General features: G+C 37.6%; 1 protein-coding gene across 2 annotated transcripts in view; it reads right to left on the bottom strand.

Annotated features, from left to right (window-relative positions):
• The window catches only part of LOC134535554 (translation initiation factor eIF2B subunit gamma), a 37,443-nt gene extending 28,411 nt beyond the window's left edge, over nt 1-9,032 (bottom strand). The window contains exons 1-3 of one of the 2 annotated variants that reach the window (XM_063374726.1): nt 8,664-9,032; nt 3,078-3,232; nt 295-457 (exon numbers count right to left, since the gene is read on the bottom strand). In XM_063374726.1, coding sequence (XP_063230796.1) covers nt 295-457; nt 3,078-3,232; nt 8,664-8,820 — 475 coding nt within the window. In that variant the 5' untranslated portion in view covers nt 8,821-9,032. The remainder of the gene's footprint in view (nt 1-294; nt 458-3,077; nt 3,233-8,663) is intronic. The other variant, XM_063374727.1, reaches the window with a different exon arrangement.
• Nucleotides 9,033-12,704: the final 3,672 nt, after the last annotated feature.

Genomic DNA, 12,704 nt, shown 5'->3' on the forward strand with positions numbered 1-12,704 from the left:
CAAATTTCTTGGTTGTCCTATGCACAACAAGAAAACTGCATGCCAGTTCAGAGCCTTGCGCTTTGAGGCGACACCGCGCTAGAAGCACCAGCGAGCGTCGCACTCATCATCCCGCCTCACCGACACAGACTCGGTGGACCCCTTAAGCATGTGCCTCTCACTAGACCTACAGGGAAAAACTACATCGACGTTTGATAATCCGGCTCAGCCGTGGTCCCACACGCGCCTTCATTCAGTAATATTTCCACAGCCACACCTGTAGAATGAGCAGCACGTGAGGGGAGCGTCGCTGACCTGGCTTGTGCTTGGCCTTGGAGCCCGGGGTGGCCGGGCAGGCGAGCTGGCTGGGCCGGAAGAAGAGGGTGGCGAGCGAGGCCTGGTGCTTGCGGAACACGTGCAGCAGTTCGCTCAAGTTGAAGTCCGTCACGAGGTCGCAGCTCACCACCACCACGTCACACTGTCACAGTAACACTGTCTCATCGCACTACACAACGTATGAGTTTGTATCCAGAAATACTGGACCAATTTCAAAATTTCTTTCACTGCTATAAAGCTATATCATTCCAGAAGGACACCGGCTATGTTTCAGTTTAAAAAAAAATTTGTTTCCATAAGATATAGCGATGTTTGTAACTAAATCCCAAGAGAAAAATGACCAAACTTACTGTACTGTAGATTACAACATTTATAGTGTAATAAATCTCCACTGCAAAGTCCAATGTTTTTTACACATTCCCGTTTGTGAAATACCATTCTGTACTCAGACTGTTACATAACAGTAGATCAAGAGGACATCACAAAGATCAGCCATACATACTTAAATTAGGTGAGCCAACTAAATTATTATTTTTACTGGCTTAAACATATAATTATTTACAAAGTAGGCACATGCAGGAACGAAAAGTACTTAAGAATACAATAAAATTCAAACTAAATTAACAAATCACTACCAAATACAAAAATAACCAACAAAATTACCACACAAGATAAACATGATTAACTTAACATGTAAGTTTAAAAAGGTTTTTAGAAATCTATATAATATCTATAATTTTAACTGTATTAAAATAATCCATAACAATTTTAAATACACAAATACATTTTCTTATAATAATTCACACACATTCAAGCATATTCAATCACACATTGCTGATATCACAGCTGAACCTGAGCATCAGAGTTTAGCAAGTACCTGAACAATGTTTTCTAAAACTTTGAAAGGGAATTCTGACGTCTGATTGACTAGAGTAGTTCATTCCAGGTGCGTGCTGTAGTCACAGAAAAAGAATTTGTGTATGCAGCTGTCTTGGGTTATGCAATGATCAAAGAAAGTTTCTCTTAGAATGTGCGGGTGTAGGCCTACCATGACATGAAACTTATCAGCAAGATAGGGCAGGGACACTGTCATAAATGTTTTCTTAAGGAGTAAAAGGGAATGTAATTTTCGTTGTTTGTAAAGTTTTAGCCAAGATAACCTACTGTAATGAGGGGAGATGTGCTAACTGCTATTTATAATTAAAATAATATAACACACATATTCTCAATATGCTGTAAACTTTTGCATTGCTCCTCAGTTAAATCACCATAAACTGTATCACAGTAATCAAAAATTGGGTTTACAAGAGACTCAATAAAATATTTTCAGATGTTTTAGACCATGCAAAAGTGCTAAACGCCCATCAAAAGTACATGTTGATAACAGTTTAGTGAACTAGCTAGCGTAATACCCCAGTATTTAAATGTTGGAAACATGTCCAATTTTTGTTTTTCTACGATTATATCAGGGATGCTAATGTGAAGAAATCACAACACAGAAAATTATATATTTTGATTTTTTACTTTTTTTTATAAATTCAGCCACAGAATGACTCTTTTTTTTGTGTAAAGTATTTCTCTATGAGAATTTTCTGGTCAGTACTGAATTGATTTATATTAGGAATTTTATTAACATAAAAAAAGCACACTGGACTCGAAGTTTTTGTTTGGAACATTCAGTCATGCTAGATCATTAGACATTAACAGAAATGTTTGTCTTAAGTACACTAGGCTATATAGCATTAAAATCTTTAATTGAGCTGTTAAGAACTGTCTTTGAAGTGACAAGAGAGATAGTATCTACACATTGTCTATTGCTATGGAATATATTATTTTACAAATTTTAAAGTGAATATGTGGTGAAATGATAGGAATTTTCTGTTGAAAGTTCACCATAAACTGCTTTTAAAACTGAAACTCAATTATATGAAACATAGTTGCACAAAAATCTGATTTTATGGTTCAGTGTAATATTGGAATTATCAAGGTCACTACGGACTTTGTGCTAAGCTACGAGTAAGGCCCCATATCCTGTGAGACCCAGCTATGTGTGTTTACTACATACAAAAAGAGTTGAGAACTGTTTTCAACAAAGAAAGACGTATACACAAACACACAGAAAACAAGACTATGTCAAATTTTAAATGTAAAGACAGCACAAAGAATTCTGAGGAAGTAATTAGTTGTCTGTGCTATGATAATGTTCTGATTGATTCCTTGCCCATAATTCTCTGTATGTCTTTACATTTAACATTTGACACCTGCTAATTTTAGTTATGTTTTCTGTGTGTTTGTGTATTCATCTTTCTTTGTCCATTCTTTGAATTTTCTCTATGACATACAGTGCAAACTAGCAATGACATATGTCCAAAATAATAATTTATTACTATAACTACAAACAAAAAAAATTCTTACTCTAATATATTTATTATGTTTTTATAACATAATTATGTTATATGTTAATAAGCCACACGATCCTTGAATTCTTGTAAATATACTATCTATGTACACATTTGTTAACATTCTGAATGCAACCAGATAAGTTTAAAACTAATGTGCGAACAATTGGTTACAAAAATTTAATTTTTTTGCATTACAACTGACTTCTCCCTGCTACCCCCCCCTCCCCCCCCCCCCAAAAAAAATAAATCTTAGGAATAAATCTACATTGATGAATGGTACCTAGGGTTTAGTGTTAAATGCAAATGACTCATATTACAATTTAAAAGACACTTCTTTCGAAGCAATGACTAGTGGCTCACCTTAATTTTATCTTCAACAAATCGTAACGAATCAGCTGTGCCCCAATCTTCCCCACTCGGAATGCCAACTAACTCTACACTGATCTTCAGGTCCAGATTATTAACTGCAGTTTGAATATCAGCTTTTACTGATTCCAAAACTATTAGCATACATTCTGGAACAAAAAAAATCTACATAAACATAGCATAATGTAGTACATCATATAGCACATAATAAAATACCTCTGACAAAACGATTTCACCTAGAATGCTATAATTTCAGTTATTTTTATAGTAGTTTATTCCAAGACATAAAAATAATACATGTATTCATATTTTTACCACTAAGTGTATAAAACAGCAGAAAAAATAAATTCCAATAACCACATGCAGAAGCAACAGCATGCAAGTTCTCAGACTGTGGTGGTAAGTTAATTGCCTGGTAATTCTAATTGTAGAGACCGTATCAGAACTTGAGTCACTCTCCACTAAAGTGTAGTAATCTAGGAACTTGCAGTACGAAACCTTCATTTATCTATATCTCTCCCATTGCATTATCACTTTTGAATCTTACAAAAAAAATTCAAACAGTTTCCACTTAAAGCTTAAGAAAAAATTTGAAGCAAAGGATGTTTTCAACATGAAATGATGTCAACATACATTATAATTTAAAAGTTGATTCTCATTAGCGCTAACAGCAAATTATCTTTACCGTGAATGTTACATTGCATGCTGATTCAACCACCTGTGGTATTCTGGAATGGTGTCAAGAGTGGACAAATATGAAGGTGACAAGTAATCTTGAGTGTCCTTTCATTACCTTTGGTCTCAAGAGTTATACTAATTTTAACAATTATTTGTATTTAATTTTCTGTAAGGAATTAAGACAAGAGTTTAGATAAACGGAAACACAGAACGTGATGTACCAAATATAAAACTGCATTTCACAAGCGTTTCCTGGGAACTTTATACATTGATCCTGTGGTATAAAATGCTTCCTGTTTTTATTTGTAGATGAAAGATCCTGTCCATTAGATCTTGATGACATGATCCTGTATACATTGATCCTGTGGTACATAATGTTTTTTGTTTTAATTTAGTACCTTTAACTACTCTGCACATAACCAGAGGTGTCTTGGAAATAATGGTAAATAATAACCAAAGTGAAAGTTTAGTTAGGTAGGGTCAGCTACATTAATAATCATAAAATAAGATCAATTTGTTTTTTAAATGTTATATTATGTATTATTTATGTAGCTGACCTAACCATTCACTTTGGTTCAATTCGCCTTATTTCCCAGAAGCCACAACTCATGTATGACAGCATCAATGTATATGGGATAACAGAGTTTATTACCATCCACTATGAATTTTAAAATATTCCTTTTGGAAATGATCACGAAGCATCTGCCCTTTTATCCATTATTTTGAACAGTGTATCAAAACATGTCTCTAATGATGAAAGTGCTCACAACCCACAGACATTGTTAAAATGAGATTTTGGTTTTAGCTGAAATACTAATTCACCATCATTTTCATTATCATTTACAGTCAACTTTCTATGCATCAAAAGCATATAGGTAATTTGTAAAAAGAGCACCACATTAGAAAATAAGAAAATCAAAATTATAAAATATATATTTATGACCGGACTTTTATTCTAGAAATTCTGTAAAAAACATTCAATACTTCTAATAGTTTACTGGTAATTCAAGGCTTTAACAGTTGGTTAGGTTAGCAACATTTCGAATTCTGCAAAATCGTGTTAGTGATGAGTTTGGTTAGGTTAGTGGGTTTCATAATATTAAACGTTATTTTGTCAGGCAGTGAACGAACATTAGTGAAACCATTTTATATTGGAAATATATTCATTTTTTATTTTAATTTAATATGTCAATTTCATAACAAATGACAGAAAAGCAATATGCTTGGTATTTTCCTGCGCAAATATCATTTAATAATGATTTCTCTGAAATTCTGAAGGCAAGCCACTTTTATGTAAAAATTACAATAAAAATTAAATTTTTTTTATTTTGCTTCATCACATCTTTTCCTATAATTTCTAACAGGGTATTATGATACTCCTAGTAGTTGACCAATAATTGACCATTTTAAAGAGTGGTTATGTTATGTTAGGTTAGGTACCTACATTAAAAATAGCGTCGAATCATGAGGATGGTTCCTTAGTTTAGCTACATTAAAAATAGTTCATATTAGTATGGGCAGTTAATTAGATTGGGTTAGTGAGATATAAAATACTTTAAAATTGTGTGAACCGATGTTAAGATAGGTTATCTCCATCAGGCTTTTAAATTGTGTGAATAATTGATTAGCCACATAAAAATACTATAAAAAAATTTAAAAAATTGGTTATATTATATTGGTTATATTAAGTTAACTAAATTTTAGATTGATAGCTCTGGTAGTGTAGGATAGGGGTACCACAGTAAAAAAAATCAGAAAATGAAATTATTCAGTTCCATATTTTGTATCTATTGATTATATTGAGACGCATCCAGATATTTTCACGAATTTCACCTGTAATTAACCATTTTATGTTCGCCTGTGCAGTGACTATGCTCCCGCCATGCTCGAGTGCAGGTAAACATTTAATGGTATTTTCGGGTAAATAAAAATTGTGTAAAATTATTGTAAATATTACCCATAATGTATATATATATTGAGATAAATCAGTTCTGTGCTTAACGCATAGCTGAGACTATTTTCAATTAGAGATATCTCTGATCTTGTTGTCACTGCCCTACTGTTTACTTGATACTAACTGAAACATGATCCTGTGGTTCTCCAGAGATCATTAGGAATACAGCGTAGCCAATAATGTTTTCTAAAAGACAAGGATGTTTAATGTCAGTGCGTTACAGCCAGGGCCAAGACTGTTTTCCACTCAGATTGTGCCTAATTAGGGAGGAATTTAAATTACAAACCCATTCAACTGCTTACTTCATTGAAACTGTTTACATTAAAATATAATTGAATATGTTACACAGATTAATTGCTATCAGGAAAATGTTCCTCAAAGTTTAATACATATTTTCAAAATTAAATGTTTTCATAATTTCATTTACCACTATCCTAACCAATGGTCCATAATATTTCAAAGTATTTTTAATTTTCTAAGCTAACTTAACCAACAATCCACACTTTCACAAAATACTTTTTAATGTAGCTAACCGCTAACCTAACCGACTGTTCTCACTATACACACCATTTGTAACCTAAACTCACCACTCATTAAAATGGAAAAAAAAAAAAAAAAAAAAAAAAACTAGTTAACTATTTGCAGTATCAGATTTCGTATCATGTATCCAAGTTCATCCCTTGATCCTGATGACATGATCCTGTAAATATTGATCCTGTGGTACATGATGCTTGGTGTTAATTTTTTTTCTTTTCAGAAAAGTGGCTCTCCTTAAGAATTTTTGAATTATTTTTTCTTCTATGTCTTAAGATAATCTTGAGACATGAATTCCAAATTTGTAAAAATATTTTGGGTATGGCTCGTGGGGACCTATTGCATGGCAATGGCAATGATTTCAGAGGGTCAGGTAGACAAGTTGGCGACTATCTTTGGGAGACCGGTTTAAGTTATCACAATATTAGATAGGCCCTAAGGCCAGAATTACAATAGCCAGTCGCCTCCGTACGTCATCCGTCCGTCAATCACGTGACCTACAGCCAATAAGATGGCCTGAAAAATTTCATTTATCCATTTGTCAAAACTTCATACTTTTTATGGATGAATGAATATAACCTCCAAATGTCATAAAGGTGTTTGGATATCAAATCGGTAAATATGTAGAGTAACTGTATTTGCGAAAAAAAATGCTAAAAATCCAAAAATACTTTTATTATATGCTCTTTAACTTCCTCTTTGCAATAAACCCGGCGGAGATACTTTAGGTGATATCGAATTTTTTAATTTTCATATTTGGGCGATATTTGTTAAAAAAAATTTTAATTCCGAAAATATTTTTATTCTGTGCTCTTTAACTTCCTCTTTTCATTAAACCCAGCGGAGATAAGAAATTCCAAATACTTTAGGAGATATCGAATTTTTAATTTCCATCACAATACCTGTGCATTCATGCGGCTATTATACCATTGTTGCTTGTTTACGATGATATATATATATATATATATATATATATATATATATATATATTTTTTTTTTTTTAATTTCGCGACAAAGGTGAACGACATCATTTTTTACTAATGGCAAAGGAATTGTACCCGCCTCTAACGTAGGTGAGTTTTTAACGTTTCAAACTTTAATGTTTTATTTGTTGTGCAAGTAATAAGTAAAAAAAAAAAATTACGTCAGTTCCTACTGTTCATCCTTTGTCCCGGTTTGTTAGGTCTGGTCAGCTACATTATAAATACTTTAAAACTAAACAACCATTTCATATTATTTTTAATGTCTGCTTAGTTTGAAAGTATTTATAATGTAACTGACCTGACCTAATTGACCATTTTAATTAATTAGGCATTCCGAACGGGAAACCTAAGATGCACATAATGTTCTGCCATTCCCGATTACACCCGAACAATTCACCTTCGGCCAGCCTCGGGTTTATTTATTAATATTTATATTTCTCTGTTTATTTTAATGTAGCTATACTAACTGAACTAACCGTCCATAGTGTTTTAAAGTGTTTTAATGTAGCTAACCTAACCGACCACTTTTAATATTTGAATTCATTTTTCCTACGCAAAAATTAAAAACAAATCCCGAAGTTGGCTGAAGGTGAATTGTTCGAGTGTAATCGGGAATGGCAGAACTTTATTTGCATCTTAGGTCTCCCTTCACAAACACACGGCAAGATAAAAATATTGTGAATGTCGAATGATTGCACAGGTCTTGTATTGCAAAATAAGAACGGCGATATATCCTAAAGTATTTGGAATTTCTTATCTTCGTCGGGTTTTATGAAAAGAGGAAGTTAAAGAGCATATAATAAAAGTATTTTAAGATTTTAATAGATACTCCTAAACAAGAAACAATGGTAAGTGCCGTATGAATACACATGTATTGTGATGAAAATTTAAAAATTCGATATCTCCTAAAGTATTTTGAATTTCTTATCTCCGCCAGTTTTAATGAAGAGAGGAAGTGAAAGAGCACATAATAAAAGTATTTTCAGATTTTTAGCATTTTTTTTCGCAGATACCGTTACTCTACATATTTACCGCTTCTAAAATTGTTTCTTAACTTACATTTCAACACACATAACACATATGTTAACTCTGAAAATGTAAAAATAAATACCAGAGTTAAAAAAAGAAGTTTAATGAGTTATACGTGCATAGTTTACATGTTTGTTTCACATAAGAAAAAAAAATTTCCCACAATTTCAGTTTTCTAAACAGTTGTCAGCATTGAAATGGAATATTAAGACGGACGAGCGGAGTGTTGTAAATCGCTCGGCGACCGAAGGATGAACGGATAATGGATGGACACGACGGACTATTGTAATTCAGGCTTAAGCAAACGTGCATAACGAAAACTACGTTATCACTATAAAATGTAGAACATGTCAGTTCTCCTGCTTTAAGCCTTAATATAGCTTATTTCATAACTTTATTTACCATTAAATCCTGTTTTCTCCAACATAAGTAATGGATAATACAACACAGGCAAGTTACCCACAGGTAGTAAACATTTAGGTCTCCCACCAGTAAGATCAGTAACTCTCGAGCCCTTGCCTCCTGCCATCACAATAGCTTGAAATTCGTTAAAAACCATTATGGATAGATACTGCGAAATAGATCAAACTTAAATAAATACTTAAACAGACAACACAAAACAACAAAAGCTAAATGTTATTTGTGTGACAGTTAATCAACATGAGAATATTCCCTAATGTTTACATTTTTAAAGTCTCCCTAGAGTCGGATGAAAACTCTTAGAAATAAATACAGCCAGAGATTATACATATGTTTAGGGATGCAAACGATACATCGATGTTTTCAAAACATCGATGTATCGTTCATGAAACATCGATGTTAGCATCGATGTTTTAAAGAGCGATACATCGCCGATGCATCGATGAAAAAGTCCAAAAACATCGACATCGTTCATCATTAAAATTACCCTAGTTTTTATTAATATTTTGGCTATCATTTCATGAATATTTATTGAATATATAAAAAAAACATTACGATACGATATTTAGTTTTTAAGATACAATTTTTTTAACTGTCTATACTTACTATAAAAACCTACATTTTTAAGTAGGTATCAAAAATGTTGTAAATACTGAACTATTTGGTTGATTTCAGTATCAATTTTTTTTACAGTACTTTAAAATGTGTAAAATCATTTGCAGGGCTGGTGCAAGGTAAATTAGCGCCCTAGGCGAAAAACCTTAATTCCCTCCCCCCCCCTCTTCAATCTCCCCAAAAAATTTTTTTCCTTGCCTCAAAATACATCACGTAAGCCTAAGATTTTGTCAACAATCAAATGTAAGCAGGCTTGTGTTTTTTTTTTACTTTTTTACTTATTACAAATCATAAGCAGGTCACCGTGGACTTTAAATAATTACTTATATCAATATAAACCTTCCAAACTGTTACAAAAATCCATTTTCATCTAGTTTCAATAATCGTTAAACATATTATATCAGTTTTTATGTGTCGTGCTGTGCCGCCCCCAGCTACTTGGCGCCCTAGGCGGTTGCCCAGTGCGCCTATATGGACGCGCCGGCCCTGATCATTTGGAAAAAATAAATACCATTAAAAAAATTGGTTTACATAAGAATTTTCTTTTCAATTTTCATAAATATAGGGAAAAAGCAGTGAGACTTTATAGACAATTTCATAGCTTGTTGTACATACAAGCTTTTGATTGGTACCGATACGGTCTCGCTAGCTCTATCGAGAAAATTAATGTTACATTTAAAACCTGCACATACACTTCATGCTTTTTCCTGCTTTTTTTTTAAATTGCTTTTAATGCATGTTTTTGTTCTGCATGAGACACGACTGTAAATGGGTTGTAGATATTGTGGCTACATACTATAATTTAAATCATTTTGGCATGTTTTTCCTGATATTTAAAAACATCGGTTAAAACATCGATGTATCGGTTTTCAGAACGATGTTTTTTGACATCGATGCTTTTTCGTTTGAACATCGATGTTCGTGATATCGATGTTTTTAAGAGCGATTTTGCATCCCTACATATGTTACATAATATGTATCATCACATCTAATAAATATTTTGAAGAGTTGTAACATGGTTAAACATGTTTTTTGTCTTGGGCCAAAGTTACCCTCAAAGGGCCAATGTTACCCCAACTGACGGTACCCAAGAGTTCAACAGTTGTGTATTCGCAGTGGTAGTACAGGATTTGTGCGAGGAGGTGGTGCTGAAACTCCCCTGGCTAGCCCAGCAAGACACGGTCTTGGAGCTGGGGCCTCCCCGCCTCAAACTGGGACAGGCAGAGAGATATCTAGTGTATGCCCTAGGACAGATGCCCCTCCACCAGGACACAGTATTGACCCTAGCGTACATTTGCCACGACGTCCCCCACCTCCACAACGGATTCCAGGCTGAGGTAAACAAGGTCCTCGCTGCCTGACCCGAGGTTTTAGCTCAAAACGGACCCTTAAGGTGGACCACCGTTGCCAAACACAGCATCCCCACTCTGACCGATGACTCAGTTTTTTACCCACCTCGCGGTTACGGGTTCCGCGAGCAGTTGACCATCCGGGAGCAGGTGGACAAGATGCTGCACATCGGGGTCATCGAGCTGTCACACAGCCGGTACAATGCGTGCATTGTACTGGCCACCAAGAAAGATGGGACCAACTGGTTCTGAGTGGACTTCCCTCCGTTAAACGCCGTGACCATCAGTGCCCCCCCCCCACGGCACAGATTAGGGTCGAGGCTGCTGTAGCCAACTTAGGAAGGGCACAGTCCGGCTACTGGCAGGTGCCCATACGACGCGGAGACCGAGAGAAGACGGCGTTCACGGTGCCAGATGGGCAGCGGTTCCAGTTCCGAGCCATGCCGTTCGGCTTGAAGTATGCCCCTTCCACCTTCCAGTGCATGATGACCCAAGTCCTAGAGAGCTACATCAGGCAGTTTGCCCTAGCATACCTAGACGATGTCATTATGTATTCTGATAACTGGGAGGACCACTGCCGCCATCTGGCCTTAGTTATGGAGCGGTTGGCCACAAACCACCTGACAGCCAACCCAGCCAAATGCCATCTCGGAGCCACCGAGGTCGAATTCCTGGGCCATGTGGTCAACGTGGAGGGGAACCGACTCCAACTAGGTCACCTCCAACAGATCGCGATGGCAGAAGTCCCACACACCCGGAAGTAGCTTCAGCGCTTCATCGGGTTGCTAAACTGGCTCAGAAATTACATACCAAACTTTTCCCAAATCATCGCGCCCCTGACAGACCTGTTGTCACCCCAAGTCCACTACCACTGGGACACGCCTGCTCAGGCGGTGTTTGAGGCCGTCAAAGGCGCATTCACGTGGTGCCACACTCTGGCCCGCATTGACCCCGAGCACCCACTCATCCTCCAGATGGACGCTAGCACCCTGGGCACCCGAGCCGTGCTGTACCAGGTGGACGACCGTAGAGAGCGGCAGGTGGTGGAATATGCTTGCACGAAGTTCGGCTCTGCGGAGAGGCATTACCACAGCAATGAGCAGGAGTGCTTAGCGGTAGTGCTGGCCATTAAAAAATACCACCCACACCTTGAGGGAAGGCATTTTACCCTCCGCACCAACAACCGCTGCCTCACCTGGCTCCACACCATGCAGGGGAGGAAGGGGAAGCTGATCCGTTAGGTGCTACTCTTGCAGTCGTTCGACTTCACGGTAGAGTACGTGCCAGGCACGGAAAACCAGCTTCCTGACCTGCTCTCGCATGTGCCAGACTGCAGTTGGAAGGTGCTGGACGAAGAGGAGTAAGACGAGATCCTGCCCCCCACCCATGCCAGCAACACTGCCGATGGGCTCCCTACCTGTACCCGCCTCACAATCAACATGGAGGGGGCCGAAACACTGCCCAGCACCGAGACCGACCTAGAGCGGCTTGTTCTCGCGGCCCAGCACCGATCGCCGGATGACGACTGAAGCCGCGAGCTAGCGCGTGGAGGAGGCCCTCCTGGCAGCTGCGGGACAACCGTGTTCTGAATAAGTTGCCGGGGTGACGGACAAGTGGAAGATGTATGTCCCACCCGAGGCGTGTGAGGCAGTGCTGCGATTTTACCACGACCATGACCTCGCTGGACATCCGGGCTCGGACCAAACCCGGAGAGCCGTCTGCCAGTACTACCACTGGCTGGGGGTGAACCGGGATGTCCGGTTCTACATCCGTGAGTGTGAGACATGCCAGCGCCGCAATGCCCATCGAGGTGACGTCACCCAACAGAAGCAGCCTCGCCGGACGTCTACGCCGTTCCAGACGCTCGTGCTGGACGTGATGGGGCCGTACCCCCGCTCGCCGCAGGGTAAGCGTTTCCTGGTTTTAGTGACCGAAATGTTCACCTGCTGGACTGAAGCCTACCCCTGCGACAATGCGCGGGTGGCCACCATCATCGACGTTCTGACGCGCGAGTTCCAAATTCGGTTCGGCTACCCGGAGTACATCCTGACGGACAACC

This window comes from Bacillus rossius, chromosome 8 (genome assembly GCF_032445375.1).
Source record: "Bacillus rossius redtenbacheri isolate Brsri chromosome 8, Brsri_v3, whole genome shotgun sequence".
NCBI lineage: Eukaryota > Metazoa > Arthropoda > Insecta > Phasmatodea > Bacillidae > Bacillus > Bacillus rossius.